The following is a 27,404-nucleotide window of genomic DNA, read 5'->3' as shown; positions in this document are numbered from 1 at the left end:
CCTACGCTAATTTCAATTAGAACAAAGTGCTCAGTAAGTAAGGGGGTAGCTCCCTAATCAAGACGTCACGGTTTCAATCCTGGTGTTGGCTGAGAAATTCTTATTATTATTGGTATTGTTTAGCTTTGCTTTTTAATCCCTGTGTTGAAGGAATGAGGCCCTGGCAAGGGAAAAGGTATCTGTATGAAAAATCAAGGTCCAATGCGAACCATTGGTGCAAAACTGTAGGGATTTAAACCCCATTTCACTTCATTTCCTTTCAAAACAAATAGTTTGACAGCCCACACCACAGGTTCCCCAACTATGCAACTAAAGTTTGATCTATGACAAAAATGAAGTGAAATGAAATGGAGTTTAACGTCCTACTCATCTGCAGCTGCTGGGAAACTGTGAAGACAGGTATATGTCATATGTTGTGCTATGAGGAATAATTATATCTGTACAGTGGGGCTATGGCATGGCCAACTCTTATTTCAAATTCTGTCTGCACCCTTTAACAAGGGGGAAACCACCACGCCGAATCGAAATGAAATGAGATGGGGTTTAACGTCCTACTGTTCTGCTCCTATGCTGGGCTAATGAAGACGGGCATACGCCATACAGTGTGCTATGAGGGAAATTTTGCCCGGGCAGTGGAACTATCGCCTACTCTTATATCGAATTCCAACTGCCAAGGGATCTTTTAAATGCATTCTAATGTATACATGGGACCTCGGTTTTTCGTCTCAATCGAAGGACTAGACAGCTGTCCTTGTCAGGCCCTCCGTCCTGCATCACTGACAAGGGGGAACCATGCATTCTCAGACTTAAGTTGAGAATTTACTCAACTTTCAATCACTAATTATGAAAAATATCTTTGATCCAGAAACACGAAACTTTGCACATAGTTGCTTATTGATGTATTTGATACTTTAAAACAACAATAGTTTCATAAAGGTCTATATTATTTTAGTTAAAATAAGGAGAACAATTTTGAGTAAATTCTCAACTTAAGTCTGAGAATGCTTTGTGAACTTGGGGCCTGGATGAACTTTCTCGGCCAATGCAGGGATCAAACACCGAATCGAACCTCAGACTGTCTGGTTAGTGAGCCTGCACCTGACTCACAAAATCCCCCCAGCTTCAGATGACAAAAGAATATACATGGCTCAAGACGTACGTAACTAACGTACGAAAATTAATTGGTGGCTAGCTTTTTTTTCGCACGTATACAGTGAATGGCCATTTTGCTCAGTAATCCCAGCCAGAATTTGGCTATTTTCTAAATTTGCGTTAAAGTTTAAAATATTTGTTTTAGAACTGAAATAAATTAACTATTAGTCAATCCCAACGCTAAAAACATTAACAGAAATGATTATGTATATCTGAAATAGACCGAAGCACAAAATAGTGCCCTCTATGAATAACAATTCGCAGACGCTGTCATTGAAGACGCTGTCATTGAAGACAACGTCAATTCTATGAGTTGTAGATGTTATTTTTGTGAAAAATAATTGGAAGAAGAAAGAACATGTTGGGACTGTACGAATGATATAGTCTTTATGGGTGCTAAGGACACAATGCTGAAGATAAACCTATTGTTTCCAATATAACGTGTTGTTGACCTCATGACCCATTGACGTCAATGTCATGACCTGTGATGTGTAGATCACATGATATGGATATCATGGCTGTTGACTGTGTCTGAGATACTACTCCGCAGGTAGCGTGTCTCAGATGTTCAGAATGGGCTCAAGAACAATAAATCTGTAGTAGAATACGAAATTCACAATTTGTAACCCTTAAATCCCATAGGTTGCCAGGCAACAAAACATATAACCATAGAAACAAAAAACCGAATAATTTTCCTCTTTATTACAACCTCTAGATACATGAAATTAATTTGACAAAACCAACAAATCTGACCACATTATAATGACAAATAACATATAATAAATAGCCTACCTATACTCAAACTTAACAGATAGTCTAATAATTGATAGTCTTAAATAATGTGTCAATTTAACAGATAGTCTAATAATTGAAAGTCTTAAATAATGTGTCAACTAAACAGATAGTCTAATAATTGATAGTCTTAAATAATGTGTCAACAAAGTGATTAAATGATGTTAAATATATGACTGAGCCAATAAGTCTTAATGTTAAATTGTTTCAATGACACAAGGTATAATTTTATGGATACACAATTACTGAGTTTAATACTAAGCGACGTTTTGACCAAGCAATTGATGTTTCAATGATAGTAAGTATTAACTAGGTCACAGTTCGAAGGACTACATTTACTCAATCCGATTAAAATACTGATCTATATTTCGTTTTTTTTTGTACTTTCGATGGTCTCTACTACACGAAGATCTGACTGGTTGTATTGGAAGGTTTGCGTCAGGGGTCATATGAGCGGCTGTTGGCCCAATTCAGCATTATTGTCACAGTTCCATGCACCACACGCCAAGAACTCGCCGTAATAGATGGTTTCATTGGCTAATCCCTCACATCAACCAGAACACAGGTTATATAACAACTCTTCCAGATCCTAGTGTAGTAAAGACAAGTAAAACAGAATTTTGAACTATAAAAAACGGAATGAAATAGGATCTGTGTTGTAATCAGATTGAGAATTACTGCAATTGTTTTAATATGACTGGATAATCCTGGTCATAACCTCTTCAGTAATTGTTTTAATATGACTGGATAATCCTGGTCATAACCTCTTCAGTAATTGTGACCTGTGTAAGTATAAATGTCCTGTTTTTTAGTACAGGTTTTTTTTAAACCCAGGGTCTCCAGGCCAGTGAGCTAGCATCTTACCAGCTGAGCCACCATCTTACCAGCTGAGCCACCATCAGGATCGGAGACGGTCTGGCACATATGACGTCATGTGTCGAGTGTGGGTAAGGGTTAGGACTGCAGATTTCGTCAAGGTCTCGAGATGTAAACAGGGCTAGCGCTAACCCTAGACCTAACCCTAACCAGCAATCCATATATAACGTCATTTGTGCTAGACCGTCTCCGATCCTGATGGTGGCTCAGCTGGTAAGATGGTGGCTCAGCTGGTGAGATGCTAGCTCACTGGCCTGGAGACCCTGGGTTTAATACCAGTGTTGGTCTAAACCCTTCTTATAGTTTTATCCATGTTTTTATTTTTAACAACAAATAACCTACAATTACTACAAACATATGATTACCTAGAATACAACAAAATATACTGTTTTAGCTATGCGATTCACCCAAATGAATAAACTGTTTTAACTATACGATGTACCCAAATGAATAAAATCTTTAAGCTATGCGATGTACCCAAATGAATAAACTCTTTAAGCTATGCGATGTACCCAAATGAATATACTGATTTAACTATGCAAGATCCCCAAATGAATATACTGTTTTAGCTATACAAGATCTCCAAATGAATAAACTCTTTTAGCTATGCGATGTACCCAAATGAATAAACTTTTTTTTTTAACTATGTGATGTACTTAAATGAATATACTGTATGCGATGATCACGAATAAGAAATGGTATGAGGAGTAATGCTGATAGATTATAGTTTTATATTGAAGTTTCGTCAACCAATAATAATAGAATAACTCACAGAAAATCTTGCATGTAGAGAGAGAGAGAGAGAAATGGGGATTAACGTCCACTCGACACAAACTAGGTCATTTCAGGACTAACATATGGTTCAATTTTATTTCAATAATTCATTTGCGGGTAGATGTATTTAGCAGTGGAAGGAAACCGGAGGACCGGGAGAAAACCCACGAGGATGGACAGGCGACCCTACTCCTTGTCACATACAACTGGGGAATCAAAATCACGCCAGTTGACTCAATGACAGACCTTATGATACAGTGCGAACACTCTAACCAGTCTACAAAGATCCGTGAGATTATCGAATAAAAATACACCAAGATCTGTGAGAGCATCGAAAAAATACTACACCAAGATCTGTGAGATTATCAAATAAAAATACACCAAGATCTGTGAGAGCATCGAATAAATACTACACCAAGATCGGTGAGATTTTCGAATAAAAAATACACCAAGATCTGTGAGATTATCGAATAAAAAATACACCAAGATCTGTGAGATTATCTAATAAAAACTAAAACATGGTGCATGCTGAAGACATCTACAGAAAAATATGAAAAAGAGAAGACTTTAGGCAACATATTTAACAACTGTTTGAGATTCATTATACAATGATAAAGTGGTTTAGATATTGTTATTGGTATACATGTAGTAGTTTTAGTTTGGACAGTCGAGATTCAATTCATCACCCAAATTATTCATCTTCTTTTTTGGTTGTGTAAAAGAAATAACAAAATTAAAGTTTCTGATCGATATTTAAGGGATGGGAATAACTTGCAAACTACAATATGGTGGAAGATGAATCTCAAAACAGGATTATCAGTGTGAAAATGGCTCAATTCAGTTCAGTCTGTAGAGTTTCACAGACGATATAAACAGGATGTTTAATCTCGATTCTATAGATAACTTGAACCTTCGTTTATCTCTGGTAAAACCCACAAGCCATTAAAAATCACCGCCCATTAATCAGAGTGAAATCGGTCCCTAAGCTCCGCCCAGGGGTTCCTCATTGGCAGGATGTGTTAGAATGAAATGCTGCCTATTTCTCAACATTTAGGCATCGGTTTGCATGAGTTACACATCTTGACATCAAAAGTTCATTCGATTTGATGATTTACCGGGCACTATTTTTAGCGCACAATGTGAGTGATTTGGCTAAATGCGTGAATTTCTGAAGAAACGCAAGTGTGAGGCGTCATCTTGGATCTTTGTGAAGCAACATTCAAAACGACCACATATGGCCGGCGAGTTTTCCCAGAGATAAACAATATGTAAATTTATGTCTTGGATCGAGATTGGAAGTTTTAACGTCATATTTTTGCTGAAAACAAACCATAGAAGAGAGCACAGAGAAGTGATGGTCTAGAACAATGACGTAGTCCACGTAAGATGGCGTGGCGCTATTTTAACGCGTGCCCCCAACATGCAAATCAAGCAGACGACAGAGTAGATAAATATATGACAGCCATGATCACCAGCTTGCTATTGTACGATACAAAATTCGATTGTGAATTACCATTTATAATATTTAACTCAAGGTTTATCCTATCAAGTATAAAAATATATAAAAACACTACTTATTCTAACTAACGTGTTAAAAAATACATGATTTTTCCAGAAATGTGAAATAAATGATCTGGTTTTTGAAAAGAGGTTTGTGTTCCTTACTTCTGTCTCTACTACAGTAATTTATAAGACATGTGACACGGACAGAACGAATGGTACTGTACCAATTTCTGTGTTGATTGAATGATTATTGTAATATTAGACATATCTATCAACATCACTAACATGTTATACGTATTAAAGGAGGCAACTCAATATCATCCACAGTCTATGACATTGTAAAGATGACTAAATAGTCAATTAAAATCAACATTGATGTTGATAATTTACTGTGAAAAGATGGGCTTCTGATATCTAATACTTAAGACAAAATGTAAATTTTAAAACTGGCACACAAGCTGCGTACCAGAATGCTTTCGAGCATCATTTGTAATGAAGCAACTTGATGAATGAGGCTAAACATATCCCACAGAATACTACTGGTGTAGACATGAATAACCAGACATCAAAGAATACCATTTAATTTGGACTCCTCACATATTTTTTGCCGAACATAACTGATTGGAAATTAGGGTAAAAACAAAAATGATTGAATGTAAATCAGTTCATATACATTCATATTACATTATTATATGCGTTCAACACAACTCGTTTATGTTTATTTCTTGTTGCCAAAGAATATAGATTTAGTTCCTTTAATATCCTGACTTTAGCAGGGGTGAGTTTGGGGTCTGGGGCATTACACAAAAATTTTATAAATCAGATGTTCAAAAACAAGATTTCTGCTTGTTCACATCTTGTTTCATTAGACATTATTTCGATGAATGTTGGAGGAATAAAATACGCTCTGAACACGCGCCTGGTTTATCACAGCGATAAATAAACCTGATGTTATTTGACTATTATGAGAGAAATGGAACGTCAATGTAAAATGATCAACATGAGGTAATGTTGGTTTTTTACTGGTGATGTGGTGGTGTATGGATATTTCTGGTGACAAACGGTGAACTCGCTACCAAGTTTAAGAACACAAAATAAAGTAGTCCCTCTAATAAAGTGAGCAATATAAGTAACCATGTGCTGATGTGGAACGTCTTCACTGTAACGATTTCAGATCCTGTCAAAGAAAAACACGATAATTACATACATAATTGCAATCTGTTTCACAGAGAATTACGAGTCTCGTATAATATGTCTGTCATAGATGACTGCCTTAACATGTGCTGTCACAGCACGCGGTGTGAATCATTGGCTGAATGGCGCGTGCATTGTTTACATAAGACATAACTGCTTCGGAGAGAATGCTGCATTTTAGTCAATTTAATACCCATTTACACTAAATCGGAAATAATTTTTACCTACAAATACGTCAAAAGCCTTTATTTATTTTTCCAATATATACAAAAAATGTTTTAGAATTTAATTTGTCGCAGGAAAAAAATTAATATTTCTAGCTCATTAAGCCGCATCAATGTCATCCTTATCAGTGATTGTCGCGGCCAAGCAAATATTCACTGCGGATCAGTGTGACATAATTGTGAAGAGGAATAAAGTCCTGGAAACTTGGGGAGTCACAGTGGCTCAGAGAGTAAGGTGCTCACTCACTCACCAGGAGGTACCAGGCGTGATCCTCGTGTTGTTCCTCATTATTTGTCAGGTTAAAGGTCTGGTGCACCTTTTGTCAGAATTTGAGAACATGTAGGTGGAAGCAAAATAGCATAGCAAATGAATGAAATGGGGTTTAAAGCGAGAATTTCATATTTTCTAAGAAAGTCAAAAGATAATTATTTCTATGTCTTTTGCTCAATAGGTTGTCAACTCACTATTATACGATCATAGGTGTCATTCTCACACTTAAAACTCATTTACACCGGAAATAATAACACAATTACCTCCCTTGTTTTTCTAATCCCCCCATGGAATAGCTATCTTCAAACGTTTGGATTTGAAGTTGAAAATGATATTTTTGCCAATTTCTCAACTGGCAATAGTGAATTATAGGATTAATAGGATTATTCTTTAACAAGGTAGGACTGTTGATAGATACCATCTATTTTAAGGCTTTATTTTAATACATTTTAAAAATATAACTTAAAAATATGAAATTGTAACTTTAACGTCCTACTGTTCTGCTCTGAACTGGGCTAATGAAGATGGAAATTGTATAGCCCGGTGGGTGCAGAAGAGTAAACCCTATTGCACTGCACTTCATTTCTTCAATCGTGTTTGGCCTCTCAGGGGAGGAACCCATGGTGCTCTCAGTAAGCTGCTGGTTCACTAGCTATGAGTTCCATCGTTCGATTCCAGTGTGTGCCAAGAAAGTTCCGCAGGTTCATCCATGTCAGTGGTGCAGGATGGAGGCCCTGGCAAGGAACAGTGTCTATTCATTCGGATGGTATAAATAATCAAGACACCTTGGTAAAAGAAGCCTTAACAGTTGGAATTAAATTGCCGTCCGGACAAAATTTCCCTCATAGCACACTGTATGGACTATGCCCATCTTCATTAGCCCAGTTGGAGCAGAACAGTAGGACGTTAAACCCCGTTTCATTTCATTTTTCTTGCGTGCAGGGGTCTTTACAGTGGGAGGAAACCGGAGAGTACCCGGAGAAAACCCACGAGGCTGCACAGACAACCCTACTCCTTGTCACGTACAAATGGGGAATTGAAACCATCACTCTACTTGACTCAATGACAGACCTTCTGATCAAACTACGACAATAAAAGTGAATACTGGAATAGCTGATTTTATAAACTAAGAACCCTAGAGTAGTTCAATGATAAAACTAGAAAATTAGAAATAATAAAACTTACTTGCTTAAAAATATTTTTAAATATTTTATAAGCATCTTCTAGACTATCGTTGATGATAATATAATCATAGACACCGTCTTTACCAGCTTTAAAATAACAATTTTATAATACACTAAAACTACTCATTAATAGAGACTGAGAGAGAGAGAGAGAGAGAGAGAGAGGGGGGGGGTATGATCAAATGATCCATCTTTAAAATAACAATTTTATAATACACTAAAACTAGTCATTAAAAGAGACTGAGGGAGAGAGAGGGATGGGGTTTAAGTCCACTTGACACAAACTAGGTCATTTCGGGACTAATACATGGTTCAATTTTATTTCAATAATTCACTTGCAGGTAGGGGTCTTTAGCTGTGGGAGGAAACCGGAGGGCTCGCAGAAAACCCACGAAGTTGGACAGGCGACCATACTCCTTGTCATGTACGACAGGGGAATCGAAACCAGTTGACTCAATGACAAAATTTATGATAACAATTCAGCCATCCACCACTTCCCCCGCTACCTTTGAGAGAGAGAGGGTTTTATGATCAAATGAACCATCTTTACCAGTAAATACAATTTAGTAAATAAACTGGAATAAACAGTTCACAATTCTTTGAAATACAATTACCTATTATTATACATCTCCACCATCACGAATGTATTGTCAACTATTGTTTTATAAAAACTGATATACTATATACATGGTAATAAACAATTACTTAACACAAACTATGTCATTTTGGGACTAACATATACTTCAAATTTATTTCAATCAATCGCTTGCATGTATGGATGTTTACAAGCAGGAGGAAACCAGAGGAACCGGGCAGATCTCTGTTGTAGGGAACCTTGAGAACAAGGTTGGGAGAAATATTTTGTGAGTATATTTTACCGTAGTCTAAAGCTTCGGCTGCTGTATCAAGTCGTTTTTGTAAACTTTCTGGTGTTTCAGTTCCTCTACCTTCTAATCTACTCTTCTACAAAATAAAATCAAACTTCATTCGTATCATTTTTCTAAATCGTTTATCATTATTTGTTTATTTGGTGCAATGTCTATTTTCTGTTTTATCCGCAGGTTTGTCTTGTAGATTTTGTTTTGCGTGTAGTCAGTGTAGTGTGGTTTTTCTGCACTTACTATTAGTCTACTGTTACATTAATATTATTGTGTACGACCCACACGAAAGATTATAAACGCTCATGATTGGTATCATCAGTCTACTGTTACATTAATATTACCCTGTACTGCCCACACTACAGTGGTGTCATCAGTCTACTATTACATTAATATTACCTTGTACTGCCCACACTACAGTGGTGTCATCAGTCTACTGTTACATTAATATTACCCTGTACTGCCCACACTACAGTGGTGTCATCCGTCTACTATTACATTAATATTACCTTGTCCTGCCCACACTACAGTGGTGTCATCAGTCTACTATTACATTAATATTACCTTGTACTGCCCACACTACAGTGGTGTCATCAGTCTACTGTTACATTAATATTACCCTGTACTGCCCACACTACAGTGGTGTCATTAGTTTACTGTTACATCAATATTACCCTGTACTGCCCACACTACAGTGGTGTCATCAGTCTACTGTTACATTAATATTACCCTGTACTGCCCACACTACAGTGGTGTCATTAGTTTACTGTTACATCAATATTACCCTGTACTGCCCACACTGCCCACACTACAGTGGTGTCATCAGTCTACTGTTACATTAATATTACCCTGTACTGCCCACACTACAGTGGTGTCATTAGTTTACTGTTACATCAATATTACCCTGTACTGCCCACACTACAGTGGTGTCATCAGTCTACTGTTACATTAATATTACCTTGTACTGCCAACACTACAGTGGTGATGTGGTGTGTGCAATCCAGGTACAGTGAAGGAGAAAGAAGTGGAGCCCTTTTGAAGCTGGAGGAAATCAGGCTTCAACTTATGTGATAATTCCAGGTATAGAGAGAGATGGAGTATGTTATACATTCAACACATACTGGGTCATTTTGAGACTAACATGTGGTCTCTTGAAGTTGGATATAATCGAAGTGCCAAGTGAGAACACAAGAAGTTACGTAAACAACCCTGACACATATCCTGTGACCAAACCCATGACAGACCATACTATTTCCAACTGGCCAGCCAACTACTCCATTCCTCGTACAATGATCTACAGGGTGTGTGTCAATCCACCGGGCCTGCCAACTCTTCCATTCCGGGTACGATAAACAAGTACGATCATACTATGGGCCAGGAATTCAACAACGTAATTCACCACATCGGTGTAGATTTGTGGAAAGAAGAAGCATGCCAATTTACAAGTCAATTGGACTTGAATTAATGGAGCCTTAGGGTTGTTTTGAAGAGCATCACCCCAAGAACAAGATGAGTAGCAGTTAGTGACCACTTCCTGGTCCTAAAATTGTACTGAGGAATCCTATAACTTCACAGTGATCCACTTGGGACACCATAATTTTTTATGAGCTGTGAAACGTTCTGTAATCAACTCCCACGTTAATGTTATTGTAAAGTAATTAAATTTAACGAACCAATATATCTAGACTTGGTGGTTTAATAAAGATATATCTTGGTGTTGGCTGTAAATCGGATTTTTTTATACTTTTAACCCCAGTAATTTCTACTTCTAAAATACAGATTTTACCAGATTTCTGGATATCATTCACTGATTTTTTACTGAAAATAAAAAAAGTTAAATCTATGTTTTTATATTTTAAAAAGATAATTTCTTTTTTAAAAGATTTTTATATATTTCTGTGTGTCAGAATATTGTATTGCTGTCCGTCATCACCTACATTAAACAAGTCACCTCTTCTTTTGTTAATTTTTCCGATAATCGGGAGCTCGAGGGCGCAGTGAGTAAGGCAGTGGCTAACTGAGCAGGAGGTCCATTCAGTGTTAGATTGATACAGTTTTCCGGAATTTTCCAATGTGGGTGGTTCCCCTTGTTAGTGGATGCAGGACAGAGGGTCTGGCAAGGACATTGTGTACACAAACACTTGACAGTTGAATTCAAAATAACAGTAGTTCGTTGTGCCGCTGTCCAGGTAAATTTCCCTCTTAGCCCCCTGCATGGTGTACGCCCAGTCGGTGGAGACAAGGAGGATAATTAATACCCATTTCATTTCATTTTTCTGTTGAAACATATTTGTCCGGCACACAGCTATTTTGGCAATGCCGAGATATGATATTTGATAAACTGGAAAACCCATCATACTAGAGCTATATCACTTTAACTCACCTCCCGACAGCCAATTCTATTTTTGAATTGTGAGATACCCTCCCACCGTCCTATATAATAACTTTTCAACTTCAACTGAATTATCAGTGAAATGAAATTCGATCGTTTATCTGTTATCGCTCATTACTTCAATCAGATATATAGACGGATAACTCGTGTGTGTCATGTTTGGCGTCACTTCCCGTTTCGTCACGTGCTTGTTACACATCTGCCGTAGCAATGATCTCTGTGTTAAAATAATATTTGGAATGAATTTAACCAGTTCTATCACATATTTTATAGTGACTGACACCAATATTATCCTTTAACTCACCTGGTCCCATACATATTGCCTGAAAACCCATCATACTAGAGCTAAATCGCTTTAACCCACCTGGTCTCATACATATTGCCTGAAAACCCATCATACTAGAGCTATATTGCTTTAACTCACCTGGTCCCATACATATTGCCTGAAAACTCTGCATGTTCTAAAAATTCCTGGTTGGAAATCATTTCACCAAATTTCTCCTTCTGTACAAAATGGTAATCTGCAATAGACCAATCATATTTATATATTTTATTCAAATACACAAATCATATTTCACCAAAAAATTTAGAAACCTCAGTCCCATTCCAAAGGATTATTTAAAGAAACAAATAGTTAAGAATTATAATTATAATTAATCTGTTTTTAATATTACCTTTTCCATCAGATTCACCTGGTCGTGGTTTTCTTGTTGTATCTAAAAAAAAAAAAAAAAAAAATGAATAAACAAGGGAAAATATTTTAAAGTGCTACATGTACAGGTAAATGTACAGGTAAATGTACATTGGTACCTCTTTTTTAATTGAATGAAATGGAACAGGGTGAATGAAGATAAGCATTCATGTACGCCATACAGTGTGGCCTTTTAAGGAAAGTTTATCTGGAGAACAGATTTTCCACCAATTTCTCATTGGATTCCAACTCGACCAACTGTCAGGGGTTCTTTTACGTGCATGCAGTTTTTCATCCCATGCAAACAACTAAAGCAGGCAGAAAATCCTCAGGAACTGCCAAGGATTTTTTACGTCCCATCCGAACAACTAGACAGATGTCCTTGCCAGGCCCTACATCTTGCATCACCGAGAAGGGAAAACCATCCTGGAAAATCCTGATGAACTTTCTAGGCCAACACCGGGAGCGAACTGAGACCTCGTAGTCATTTAGCCACCGTGGATCCCAGATTGTAATAAAGACCTAGCATAATACAATGAATGTACTTACGGGAAACATAGGGGTGATGATTTTCCGTGATCGCGGAAAAAACGTGGAAATCGCGGAATTGTCCACTCAAAACTGAATTTGAAATCTCACACGGAAAAAGACGGAAAAGCCGATATTTGCTGATACTAAACACAAACTCAAAACAATTTTGCAGTTATCCAAGTATTTCATCTTTTTATTCATAAAAATCGGAAATATTGAATGATATCGCGTGGTTTTGTTACTGTCTATTTTAGTATTTAGCTACTTTCATTTCATCATTTAGGAATCATAATTTTAATCGAAACGAAAACCCATCTTTCATGTATCCCTGTATACAATTACTCTGTAGTTTAACTTGAATTAAACATTGTAATAAATATATATGTCTTAAAAAAAACTTCTGTCACTTCATAAAAGTAAAAATCGTTTCATTTACTTCTTATTTTGCTGCCGGGCTTGTGACTCGTGTTTATCCGCATTAACCACGTGACATCACAAATATACTGTAGCCTTATGAATCCAGCCCTTATTCTCGAAGAAACGGTAGTAACTACGAAGATGTCTGGATAAATCTGAAACGGAAAATCATCACCCCTAGAAACACTGAAGGCAAAACTGTTTGGATGTACTTACGGGAAACACTGAAGGCAAAACTGTTTGGATATTCTCCCATTAACTTGGTTAAGAGAGTAGATTTTCCTCCCCCTGATGGACCGCTGATAACTGCTGCACGACAATTTGATGACATTTTTCTTAGAAATATTTTTGATACTGAAATGAAAAACAAAATTTTAAGATGTGTATAAGCAGGTGTGGTTCGAAAGGGAGGGTACAAACACTTTTTATGAGTAAAGTGTGACGGCCTTGTGCTTTATCATCAGATGGTTGGATGAGATGGACAGTCAAAGCACGAGATAATGATATAGAGACATATGTCATATCACAATTAATAATAAAAATGTTGGATTTCTCTCTTTTTGTTAAAAGCTCAATAATGTATGTATGCCTACGTAATTTAGAGGAAACAAAATGTGAGAAACGAATGCCAAGGGGGAGACCCCCTCCCCCCCAAAAAAGATACATTGTCTTAGGAACGTGGCAAACTCCCTCCTATAAAAATTACTGGATCCTCCCCTGATAAGTAATATCTTACTGTAGATTTATAGACTAGCTGTGAAACTAACAAATTTCCCAGGCCTGGAGGCCCTGAAGCCACAAAACATACTTAGTATTGTATCAATTCTACAGAAATACTCAGATTTTTATCAAATAAATGCAAGTATGAAACATCTATAATCTATGTTGCGGAGTTGATGTATGTGATATTCAATTGTGTGGTTTAAACTACAAATGAGGGTTTAATGTCCTCTCTCAACACAAACTAGGTCATTCCGGGGCCTAGCATATGGTTCAATTTTATTTCAATGATTCACTTGCATATATAGGGGTCTTTAGCAGTGGGAGGAACCTGGAGGACACAGAGAAAACTCACCCTGCTGGACAGACAAACCTACTCCTTGTGACGTAAAACCGGGGAATCAAAACCACGCCAGTTGACTTAATGACAGACCTTATGATATACATGTAATGCCATCAAATCCCTGTACCTTATGATTTAACATGTGCGCGTAAAACCACTAGACCCCACCCACCTCCACCTGTTATTTATATCAAGCAGGAAATATATTGTTACAAGTTACCTGAGCAAAATGTTCAAAAATCGATTCAGTCTCTAATTATAAATAAACATCATTCATTATGTATTCATGTAATTTTTAAAACTAATTATTTTCTCGTTGATGATTAACGGAAATATTACCCAATTAGTCGACAACTGGATTGATCCAAACTACATGAAGGATAAGACATCAATCATACATGTATTTACATGACCTATACAATTGGGAATAATATGGATCAAATTACACATCCACACAATGTTCTTGCAATAGACATAAACTGTATTTTTAGCCACCATGTTGTCCATAAAATACAATACGAATAATAGGCTTTACAGCTGATTTATTGAATGTATGTAGCTAACCATTCATATACTGTACAATCCATTTAAGTGGAACAATATATACTAATGTCCAAAAGAAAGTATACCAAGCTGTCTACTACAAGCTAAATAATTTGTATTATAAACATGTACATTACCTACAGGGACGTACATACATGTACATGTACATCTATGTGGGTCGTCTCAACTACCTGTCTGCCTATTTATGTTTCTAAGCTACATTTACACTGTAACTTTATATGCACCGAGATAATATGTAAGTTTTTAAAATGCAAACAAAGAGGGATCCATTAAAAAGAACAAGATTTTTCGTCTCGTAAACAATACTCTGGCCATTTTGAAACTAACATAAAACGTAATTTTTGAATTCTTAATTTGCATATAGGAGATTGTTTGAATAGCATTTTAGTAATTGGTTACAGTAAATAAAACTTTTATTTTGTATAATTACTGAATTTAACAGGAGCAAATGAAATGGGGTTTAGCATACTACTTACTGTTTTCACTAACTGAACTCGTAGAGCAATATTTCAACAACAATTCCCTTGTCGTTATCAAGCACAATTAAATTCAGATATTTTATAACCATAAAAGTTTTGTGGTTTTTTTGAGCTGGAAACTATTTTTTCAGAAAGTGGTATTTTTATCTAATATTTTAGATCATTAAAGGTGAGATTACATGTCTCAACCTCTTCTTATTTATCTACATGAAGGAAAAGGTCTTCTCTGTGGATTTGGTCCGTGAAAACCATGATTCAGAGAAAACTTATGGACTCTTAGAAATTGAACAAGGTTTAGCCAAGCGTTGTTAACTTACAGTTATGGGGGATGCTATCTGTATGCCACACTTTATGACTTGCGCTGCACGTCATACATGTACATCACCAAAACTGATGACGTTTAACGGTCTAAATGTACATGTAAAGTTGAGAAACCTCTCTAATGTCTACTACAAATCTTCACAGAGAAGGTCCTGGAATTTTTTTGTCCCATTCCAACGACTATGAACATTATCTTTGTATAAAATTCCAGACTGTTCCTCAACTCTGTTCCAATTACGGATCAATGACAAAAAAAACTAACAATTTCCACAAGTTTTGATAAATTTTTCTTCAACTATCCTAGTTTCTAAAGTTTCTGTGTTATAAATAAATGTGTTAGATTGTGTTGCCTACCTGTATTGTGACAAACGAGCAGTCAGATTCACCTGTACATTGACTCCAGGTAAAATAAAGCTAACAAACATCAACCTTTTTTTAAATATTTTCATACATCGTATTATAAATAAATATTTAATAATCCACCTTGTCCTTCCTACCTGTATCCTGACTAACGAGCAGTCAGGTTCACCTGTAATTGACACCAGGTAAAATAAAGCTAACAAATTTCCACCTTGTGCTTCCTACCTGTATCCTGACAAACGAGCAACCAGGTTCAACTCCAGATATTCTATGTTAGTCTCTCAAACAAGCTACAGGTAAATGATACAATAAAACTATTTCAGATCCTTTATCTTTTACAGGTACCCGATAATAATCCTAATTAGTCGTTCAATTTTATACCTTAAATATGTAAACCACCATCAATAATAACCCTAATTAATTACTCAATCTTATACATTAGTACACTACCACCAATTATTGTATAGTCACCATGGAAACCAGCCGTCTTTTATTGGGATTGGACAGTATGGAAATGTGTGATTTATTGGAAATTCTTCCACTAGTATAGTCTATCAATAATTTATATCTCAGGTAGCAATTATCTCCTACTTTCAATTTCCCTGATTAGGATTTAATTTCCCAATCTGATGAAGTGATAAGAGTGATAACTAGATTATTTTAGAATCCATACAGGTAACATGGGTAATTAATTGATCTAATTTACAACTGGATAATCTCACCTGGTTGTTATAGATAAAGCCTCTATTAACCAGGGCCCTTATTCAAGAAAACTTAAACTAAGATACAATCGAAATTTTAAGAAATACTGCAATTCGATTGGCTGACCAGTAAAATCAATTTGCATATATCCAATGAAGTTGCAGTATTTCTTAAAATTTCGGTTGTAACTTAGTTTAAGTGTTTGTAAATAAGGGCCCAGGAGTACATGCATGATTTATAGATATTGTTCTGTTCCATATTAGGGTAGAATCACAGTCAGAAATGGGCTCTACGTTTCTGCACCAACTAGCTTAATGTATACATGTACCATCCAGTATGCGATGAGGATAATTTGCCAACCGTGGCTCCTCAATACATTTGAAATGAAATGGAGTTTTAACATCCTCCATTTCTGCACCCACTGGGTTAATGAAGGCAGGCATGATGCATTGCTGTGTGTGATGTATGTGCCACAACAGGCTACTCTTATTTCATATTCTCCCAAGGATTCTTTTACGTGCACCCCGATGTGTAAGCAAAACCTGTTTGTTTATTCCATCCGAACAGTTGGACATTTTTCCCTTGCCAGGTCCTGCACTACTGACCATGGGAAACCACACTGGAATATCGTGACATGCTTTCTCGGCCAACACTGGGATCGAACCCCGGACCTCTATGTTGGTGAGTCAGCGCCCTACTCATTAGGCCACCACGACTACCTAATAAGCCTTGTTATATATGTACATCAATATATGGTAGCATAATTATCAACAATTATAGATATTCGTTATTGTGGGGCATCCTACCATATAATATGATACCGTCTCAGTTTCTCTGTTATTGTGGGACACCCTACCATATAATATGATACCGTCTCAGTTTCTCTGTTATTGTGGGACACTCTACCATATAATATGATACTGTCTCAGCTTCTCTGTTATTGTGGGACACCCTACCTTATAATATGATACTGTCTCAGCTTCTCTGTTATTGTGGGACACCCTACCTTATAATATGATACTGTCTCAGTTTCTCTGTTATTGTGGGACACCCTACCTTATAATATGATACTGTCTCAGTTTCTCTGTTATTGTGGGACACCCTACCATTTAATATGATACTGTCTCAGTTTCTCTGTTATTGTGGGACACCCTACCATATAATATGATACCGTCTCAGTTTCTCTGTTATTGTGGGACACCCTACCATATAATATGATACCGTCTCAGTTTCTCTGTTATTGTGGGACACCCTACCTTATAATATGATACTGTCTCAGTTTCTCTGTTATTGTGGGACACCCTACCATATAATATGATACCGTCTCAGTTTCTCTGTTATTGTGGGACACCCTACCATATATTATCCCTGAGTGAAGCTGGAGAAAAACCCAAATGATTATTAGACAGCATTATAATGAGCATATAAAATCAGGGAGGAAAAAATTAATCAATACATGTATTTCCTTCACATTCAACAACAAATTAAGCATACATGTACAATCATCCTACTCTGATATCAACTGGAGTTCACGGTGGCTAAGTCGGTAAGACGCTGGCTCCCTAGTCTGGAGGTCGGGTGTTCAATCCCTGCATTGGCCGAGAAAGTTCATCCAGATTTTCCGTCGTGGTTTCCCCTTGTCAGTGATGCAAGACGGAGGGCCTGACAAGGACAGCTGTCTAGTCGTTCGGATGGGACGAAAAACCGAGGTCCCGTGTATATATTGGCGTGCATGTAAAAGATCCCTTGGCAATTGGAATTCAATATAAGAGTAGGACAGAGCGCCGCTGCCCGGGAAAAATTTCCCTCATAGCACACTGCATGACGTATGCCCGTCTTCATTAGCCCAGTTTAGGAGCAGAACAGTAGGACGTTAAACCCCATTTCATTTTGTTTATCATTTCGTTTTTTTAACAAAATTAATCAGCAATTAATACTCATACAACTTAAATAAAAAACAATTTAGAAGTTCAATTGAAACTAAATTATTTAACAATTATTTTGCATCACTTGATAAACTCAAAATAATTATGAACAAACCTCACCTGGATGTCACAGACACTGTCAGGTCAGGCATGTCATTCTGTGCGGCACGAATTGGGTTTTTTTTTCTGTGTTTTTTATTGATATTAATAACACATGTCTGGCACTAAGTTGACAATATCAGAAACTAGTTCAGCAGTGTCAGGGACAACTAAATGCCTTATATCCTGCCCTGATTATAAAGGTTTTTACAAAAATAAGCTTGACTCTACTCAGCAGGGGCGTAAAAAAATTTTTGAATCCACTAGCCCAGGGCTAGTAGTCTACTGTCAGGCACTAGCCCGGCATTAATATCCACTAGTCCATAGTTTGACAAGGTACAAGATTTAATTCAATATTTTGGCATATGTTTTGTTGACTGCCAACCTATCGATTTTAATAAAGATTGTAGACTTGATTGCCTAATAATTAAGGATGTATACGGCTACTCGGTTAACCCGCCACGGTTCGGTTGCACTGGTGAAACGGTTAAAAAAACTACAAACCGATATTCGTTTTCATATCATATCTGACCTTCAAAACCAGGAATGGTAGCCACAACAATGTTTTCTTTCACTGAAGACCATATAAATACTTCATATAGCACATGTCATTTATAATATATCACAGTAAATTAACGTCCTTTAATTCCCGCTCGAAGATTTGTATACGTTACGTTATTATTAGCACTTACTGCAAAGCAGGAGATAGCCTCGACTGATTGACAAATTAATTGTTTTACGGTATTTATTTACCTGATCACTCAAAAAAGAGCCTCAAAATGAAACAAATCAGTTTGATGTGCTGATATATTAAAATAGACAGGATAGGTAAAATTGTTTATATTATCACTAGCTGTGTGCCGATAGGGTCAAAGTTGATAACACACGGGTCACTGGAACCATTCATCATGGCGAGTGTGTAATGAACACGTGTAGTAAATTCTTTGGAAATACCTGACATGTTAAATAATCAAAATTAGCTTGTATTTAAAAATACAAAGGTATGCTTTTTAAATATTTATGTCAGAACTAATCTAATATAAAGTATAAGCGAGTCTTTTGTTTTTAAATCAACCTGATTTCAACTGGTTTATACGTGACCTGTCAAAGCGTGCAAGATGCAGAAATGAAATGTCAAGAATGAATGAATAGAAGGGGTACAAAAAAATGTCCATACGGCTCTAAGTTTTACTACTCAAAATCTATTGTTATGATTGAGTTTTCAGTGGAATATGAGAAATAAATGTGGGATATTTTACAGTTTATTTATCTATATCGTCACTAGTTTGATTCACAAACCAATAAAAGGGCACTAGCCCAGGACTAGTACGGCTAAATAGATCACTAGCCCAAGTTATTTTTGGTAGCCCTGGGCGTCGGGCTAGTGGATTTTTACAACACTGCTACTCAGGCAATTATGCCTGCTATATAACTTATAAGCTTATTATTTTCAGTTGAAGCGAAGAATTTTATCTAAAACAAAAAATATATCTTAATTTTTTTCCTCCAACCCAGGTAGCACGATTTACCCAAACCACCCAAATCTACCATTACTTCAATATTTAAAAGACAATAATTTATACCGGGTATCGATATTTAATAATATACTGTCCTTTATGCTAATTTCTCATTTTTAACTTACAATCGTAAATTTTTATAATATGAGTTGAAATAATGTTGGATTTGGGTAGATTTGAGTAAATCGTGCTACCTCCCTGACCCCTCTCTGGGTCCTTGACCAAACTCTGGGCCCTAATTGGACCACCACGTAAAACAGTCTAACCCTGCCTCTGGTTATTCACTGTTCAGCGGGGATGACACTTATGATTACTTACAGGGTTCCTGACTCCATAATCAATAAGGTCCTGCCATATACAATTATGACAATTATGGCCACGCTGTCACGGTCAAATTATTTTAATCAAAATAAAACAACATTTCTTTTAAAATTGATCTTCATATCTTGGTTTTAAATTTAAAATAAATTATTGAATTTTAATGAATGAATTAATTTAATTGACATAATTGTGTTTAAACTTTTAAAATTGTTTTACCTGCTGGTGCTACGATGTTATGAATGGACGAAGATGAGTGCCAACACAATAGACACGACGACAATTTCATGAATGAAACCGGTTTATTGACAATGGCTACACCGGAAATAAAGAAAGACATCTTGTCAAAAGTATGTCGTAAAAGAACAATCCAACTATAAAATAAAGCTCTTGGGCTCAACTTTTTTATATTCGTTTAACTTTCTCAAATCAGTAACTATAAATTCGCTATGTACTAAGACTGTGAGAAGTTATATTTGGTTCGACATTTTAATGTCGTAAAATTATCCTCCTTTTTTTTTTTTACTGTTATTGGTTGTATATAAAATTGAACGCGCGCAAAACTGATTACAAATGTGTCTTTATAAATACCACAAAAGAAGAACAAAATCAAAGACCTCGTTTTTCTCAGTAAAATCCCCCCTTTCGTTTGTTGAGAAATGTAATCCGTTTATCAGCAGGAAGTACTTGATATCAAGAAAGCGAAATAGCCACGCGGAGATCCAAATTCACATTTTGAACTAAATTTAATCATCAAAATAAAAACAAACCCATCCCCCAGGTCTTTTAACTTTAGGGAAATATTTGGAAATTATTTGTGTTTGGGCCAGTTATGGTAGTTTGAGTCAGGAAGACCTTATTGTCCTGAACGTAATACACTTTTCTTTCCTACTTTGTAAATGGCCGCGCCTCTGTCAGAACCAGGGAAGTCCGGAACGACGACGAATGTGAGTTTCGTCTGTCAAAGATGTCTGCAACCTTTGAAGTTAGACACATCTTTTAACACGATCGAACAGCGGCTGTTTGATGAGCTGACTGGTATGTATCTGATTGATAATATCTAACAGACATTGCCTGAGTAGAGCGAAGCTGATGTGATTGTTGTTAAATATAAAACCTTCATAATTAAAGGAGCTAAATCGCTAACATTTGGGACCTAGAAATTGACAAAAGTGGGTCGCAACCCATATAATACTGTAATATGAATGTATATAAACTGATTTACATTCGATGGTTTCCGTTTTTACTCCAATTTCAAATCAGTTATGTTCGGCAAAATAAGCCAGCAGTCTCAAGCGAGTGCATATTTCTAGCGTCTGGTTATTCCAGTCTACATACGCCGTTTGATTTGGTGCAATGTGTCTAGCCTCGTCCCTCGAGTCTCTTGATACAACTGGGGCTGAAGCGCATTATGGTACACGATTCGTGTACCAATGGTAAAATGTTTATTTTGTCTTAAATATTGGATATCAAAAGCCCATCTTTTCCCGGTAAGATCACGACGTGAATGTTGATTTAATTTGACAAATAAATCGTGTTTTCAATGTTGAAGATTTTGGATGATATTGAGTTAGAGACTTAGCTACTTTAAGCTTCTCAAGTGATACAAAGAATGTTAAATAATTTCGTTTTTCCGAATTCATTTTAAATTAGATCTAAATTGTATGATTAATTTTGTTTAAAAAAAAACCAGCATAAAAGTGTGAGAATTATTTTCATTGACGTCAGAAATGTGTGATGTCATTGATTAAACGCGTCATAAAAATATTTCTATCAGACACGTAATCACGTACGCTTGGTCGATATTTGGTAAGTTGGCATGTGCATTGCCATTTTTGCCCAGTAGGCCTATATCCGGTTCCGGTCTGAATTTTTTTGTAATCAACAATCTGTGGGTGACAGTTTAGTTACGCTCCTGTGTTACCAGAAAAGAGCTTTGCTCAAGCACTGCGCTTCACGCGATGCTTTAGGGCTTTGCTCTATATTAAAGTGGGGGGTTGGGTGACCCACACTGACTACATAATGTGACACTAACAAGTGCTATGAATCTCTGTGTAGAAAACTGATAGACCAAAAGGTCGCTGACCTACATAATGATGATTCCCCGCTTGTATGTGACATGAAGTAAGGTCGCCTGTCTAATTTTCTGGTTGTTTCCTCCCACTGCTAAGGCCTCCTAGACGCAAACGAATTATTGAAGGAAAATTGAACAAATATGTTAGTCCTGAAATGAACAAGTTTGTATCGAGTGGCCATTAAACCCCATTGCTCTCTCATATTTTTTTTTAAAAGTTTTACCATAGATAGGTACAGTATTTCAGTTTACAGCTAAACCATTCTAGTATCTTTTAGAATACTGTAGCCTTATAAATGATTATAATTTATTCACAACTACATGCACATGTATTTCATGTGTATTCATTTTCTTTGCAACTACAGTATTTAATTTGTTTAAAACTATGGTACACCTATTACAATTTCTTTACCACTATGTATGTATTCCATTACAACTGCATGTATATTCAATTTGTTTTAACGTTTTTTTTTTCTTTCTTCAGCCCCTTTAACCAGATATAACGATGAAGAAGAAGAAGAAACAATAAATATTACCACAAAGAGGACACAGGTGTGTACAGGCCTTAATCCCATTCTCGAAGGAAATAGGGTTTAGCTTACTACCGCTAATCTCCGATTGGGCTAATCAAGACAGGCATCAATAATATATTGTTCTATGGGGGAAAGTTTGCCTAGACAGCGGCGCTTCAGCCTACTTTTATATTTGATTCCAACTGCCAAGGGATGTTTTACCTGCATGTCATTGTGTACTCGGTACCTTTGTTTTTCGTGCCAGGCCCTATGTTGTGCATCACTGACAAAGAGGGACTATGCTGGAAATTCCCGATGAACTTTCATATTGTGTAGTAAATCCAATACTGGGAGGCGATAAAGTGTCAGTAGTCAATACAGGTACTTTAATTGAACAAAAATAAGTGTTGAGGAGTCTGTAATTTTATTTTCTCTTGTCATTAGAAATATATTTCTGGTTGACCCTACGATGATTGAAAGAACATACCTTTATATAAAAAACTTGAAATGTATAATTTTTGGCTGTTTACAAAATGCTCTGTCTGTGTCAATAGAATTATATTGTAAAATAATGATATGTTTTCTGGTTGACCATACGATGATTGTAAGAACATACCGGTACATGTATCTTTAAATAAGTCAGATTAAATTGTATAATTTTTGCCTGCGCTGTCCTTTGTTGCATATTAATCTTATCGTTCTGTCTCTACATGTATATATAGTTACCAGAGTATGAAGAAGATGGTAATATCGTGAAGAGGATCATTCCATCGTCAGGGTACAATATTAATTAATTATTCTTATTTATCATTGGAAGCAAGTTACCCAGATCCAGGACTCTTTACTAGGATTTCCTTCGTATCTACGAACTAACTGTATTTATTACCGACAACGATGCATGTAGCTTGACAACTGTATCTACTTGCTAACTACTAGCTAACTGTACTCGTTACTGACGACGATACATGTAGCTTGACTATCGTGTCTACTAACCAACTGTACTTGTTACCGACGACGATACATGTAGCTTCACAACCGTTCTACGAACTGTACTCGTTACCGACTACAATACACGAAGCTTAACATTCGACTAACTGTGCTATTTACTTGACAATACTTTAGATAGGGCATAGAGTTGATGTAAGCTTTTACGTTTGAACCAATTCTTTGCTTGGATATGACAAGACGTGGCATGGTTTCAATTCCCTACTTGTACGTGAAAAGGAGTAGGGTTGCCTGTTTAACCTCAAGGGTTTTCTCTCGTTTCCTCTCACTGCTAAGGACCCTTATGCGCAAGCATATTATTAAAATAAAAATTGAACCATACATGTATGTTAGCCACGAAATGACCTGGTTTGTGTCGAGTGGACGTTAAAACCCTCTCTCTCTTTATAACAAGACACAGAAATATTTTGGTCAGTTTGGGTCAGAGAAGGTCCCCAAGTATGTGATATATTAAAATATGCTGGAAGTTGAGTTAAATTAAACATCTGAGAATTATTTTAATTTTCTAATAATACCCCACTGCCTTTCTTCTATCTAATAATAAACAATGTATAACCATGTGATATTTATTACATCTCTAATTGATCCTACTTGATAATAATGTATAAATTACACATCCATTAACATTAGATCCACTTATATTAATAATTAACTAAATTGATTGAAGTGTGTTCTTGAGAACAGGTGGACTTGGTCGTATTGATTAATTATATCACACACAAATTATTTGTCAATTTAAATCAACATTGGTGTTGTTTTCTTACTGGGAAAAGTTAGGCTTCTGATATCCAATATTTAAGACAAAATAAACATTTTACCATTGGTACACAAATCGTGTACCATAATACATTTCAGCGCCATTTGTAATAAGAGACTCAAGGAACGAGGCCAGACATATTCCACAAGTCATGTCCATATAGGAGATTGTTTGAATAGCATTTTAGTAATTGGTTACAGTAAATAAAACTTTTATTTTGTATAATTACTGAATTTAACAGGAGCAAATGAAATGGGGTTTAGCATACTACTTACTGTTTTCACTAACTGAACTCGTAGAGCAATATTTCAACAACAATTCCCTTGTCGTTATCAAGCACAATTAAATTCAGATATTTTATAACCATAAAAGTTTTGTGGTTTTTTTGAGCTGGAAACTATTTTTTCAGAAAGTGGTATTTTTATCTAATATTTTAGATCATTAAAGGTGAGATTACATGTCTCAACCTCTTCTTATTTATCTACATGAAGGAAAAGGTCTTCTCTGTGGATTTGGTCCGTGAAAACCATGATTCAGAGAAAACTTATGGACTCTTAGAAATTGAACAAGGTTTAGCCAAGCGTTGTTAACTTACAGTTATGGGGGATGCTATCTGTATGCCACACTTTATGACTTGCGCTGCACGTCATACATGTACATCACCAAAACTGATGACGTTTAACGGTCTAAATGTACATGTAAAGTTGAGAAACCTCTCTAATGTCTACTACAAATCTTCACAGAGAAGGTCCTGGAATTTTTTTGTCCCATTCCAACGACTTTGAACATTTTCTTTGTATAAAATTCCAGACTGTTCCTCAACTCTGTTCCAATTACGGATCACTGACAAAAAAAACTAACAATTTCCACAAGTTTTGATAAATTTTTCTTCAACTATCCTAGTTTCTAAAGTTTCTGTGTTATAAATAAATGTGTTAGATTGTGTTGCCTACCTGTATTGTGACAAACGAGCAGTCAGATTCACCTGTACATTGACTCCAGGTAAAATAAAGCTAACAAACATCAACCTTTTTTTAAATATTTTCATACATCGTATTATAAATAAATATTTAATAATCCACCTTGTCCTTCCTACCTGTATCCTGACTAACGAGCAGTCAGGTTCACCTGTAATTGACACCAGGTAAAATAAAGCTAACAAATTTCCACCTTGTGCTTCCTACCTGTATCCTGACAAACGAGCAACCAGGTTCAACTCCAGATATTCTATGTTAGTCTCTCAAACAAGCTACAGGTAAATGATACAATAAAACTATTTCAGATCCTTTATCTTTTACAGGTACCCGATAATAATCCTAATTAGTCGTTCAATTTTATACCTTAAATATGTAAACCACCATCAATAATAACCCTAATTAATTACTCAATCTTATACATTAGTACACTACCACCAATTATTTATAGTCACCATGGAAACCAGCCGTCTTTTATTGGGATTGGACAGTATGGAAATGTGTGATTTATTGGAAATTCTTCCACTAGTATAGTCTATCAATAATTTATATCTCAGGTAGCAATTATCTCCTACTTTCAATTTCCCTGATTAGGATTTAATTTCCCAATCTGATGAAGTGATAAGAGTGATAACTAGATTATTTTAGAATCCATACAGGTAACATGGGTAATTAATTGATCTAATTTACAACTGGATAATCTCACCTGGTTGTTATAGATAAAGCCTCTATTAACCAGGGCCCTTATTCACGAAAACTTAAACTAAGATACAATCGAAATTTTAAGAAATACTGCAATTCGATTGGCTGACCAGTAAAATCAATTTGCATATATCCAATGAAGTTGCAGTATTTCTTAAAATTTCGGTTGTAACTTAGTTTAAGTGTTTGTAAATAAGGGCCCAGGAGTACATGCATGATTTATAGATATTGTTCTGTTCCATATTAGGGTAGAATCACACAGTCAGAAATGGGCTCTACGTTTCTGCACCAACTAGCTTAATGTATACATGTACCATCCAGTATGCGATGAGGATAATTTGCCAACCGTGGCTCCTCAATACATTTGAAATGAAATGGAGTTTTAACATCCTCCATTTCTGCACCCACTGGGTTAATGAAGGCAGGCATGATGCATTGCTGTGTGTGATGTATGTGCCACAACAGCCTACTCTTATTTCATATTCTCCCAAGGATTCTTTTACGTGCACCCCGATGTGTAAGCAAAACCTGTTTGTTTATTCCATCCGAACAGTTGGACATTTTTCCCTTGCCAGGTCCTGCACTACTGACCATGGGAAACCACACTGGAATATCGTGACATGCTTTCTCGGCCAACACTGGGATTGAACCCCGGACCTCTATGTTGGTGAGTCAGCGCCCTACTCATTAGGCCACCACGACTACCTAATAAGCCTTGTTATATATGTACATGTACATCAATATATGGTAGCATAATTATCAACAATTACAGATATTCGTTATTGTGGGGCATCCTACCATATAATATGATACCGTCTCAGTTTCTCTGTTATTGTGTGACACCCTACCATATAATATGATACCGTCACAGTTTCTCTGTTATTGTGGGACACCCTACCATATAATATGATACTGTCTCAGTTTCTCTGTTATTGTGGGACACCCTACCTTATAATATGATACCGTCTCAGTTTCTCTGTTATTGTGGGACACCCTACCTTATAATATGATACCGTCTCAGTTTCTCTGTTATTGTGGGACACCCTACCATATAATATAATACTGTCTCAGTTTCTCTGTTATTGTGGGACACCCTACCATATAATATGATACCGTCTCAGTTTCTCTGTTATTGTGGGACACCCTACCATAT

The 27,404-nt window shown here is 36.3% G+C and overlaps 1 protein-coding gene and 1 long non-coding RNA gene across 6 annotated transcripts in view; one reads left to right on the top strand and one right to left on the bottom strand.

The window, feature by feature from the left end:
* Positions 1-1,839: 1,839 nt before the first annotated feature.
* The window catches only part of LOC126831601 (guanylate kinase), a 28,630-nt gene continuing 3,065 nt past the window's right edge, over positions 1,840-27,404 (bottom strand). The window contains exons 1-8 of one of the 5 annotated variants that reach the window (XM_050562194.2): positions 20,447-20,564; positions 13,096-13,233; positions 11,915-11,956; positions 11,665-11,761; positions 10,522-10,666; positions 8,849-8,933; positions 7,972-8,057; positions 1,840-6,274 (exon numbers count right to left, since the gene is read on the bottom strand). In XM_050562194.2, the coding sequence (XP_050418151.2) occupies positions 6,254-6,274; positions 7,972-8,057; positions 8,849-8,933; positions 10,522-10,666; positions 11,665-11,761; positions 11,915-11,956; positions 13,096-13,233; positions 20,447-20,516 (684 nt within the window). In that variant the 5' untranslated portion in view covers positions 20,517-20,564 and the 3' untranslated portion in view covers positions 1,840-6,253. Of the gene's footprint in view, positions 6,275-7,971; positions 8,058-8,848; positions 8,934-10,521; positions 10,667-11,664; positions 11,762-11,914; positions 11,957-13,095; positions 13,234-14,162; positions 14,357-14,622; positions 14,697-20,446; positions 20,565-27,404 lie in introns of those variants that run through there. The other 4 variants (XM_050562195.2, XM_050562197.2, XM_050562196.2 and 1 more) reach the window with 4 other exon arrangements.
* LOC130014233 (uncharacterized) lies at positions 20,913-23,591 on the top strand. The gene is made up of 3 exons (XR_008789189.1): positions 20,913-21,265; positions 22,786-22,853; positions 23,536-23,591. It is a non-coding gene; the product is annotated as an uncharacterized LOC130014233 (long non-coding RNA).

The sequence above is a fragment of the Patella vulgata genome, chromosome 9 (assembly GCF_932274485.2).
Source record: "Patella vulgata chromosome 9, xgPatVulg1.2, whole genome shotgun sequence".
Taxonomy (NCBI): domain Eukaryota; kingdom Metazoa; phylum Mollusca; class Gastropoda; family Patellidae; genus Patella; species Patella vulgata.
The sequence above is the reverse complement of the archived record's forward strand: the minus strand, read 5'-3'. Positions and strand labels throughout refer to the sequence as shown.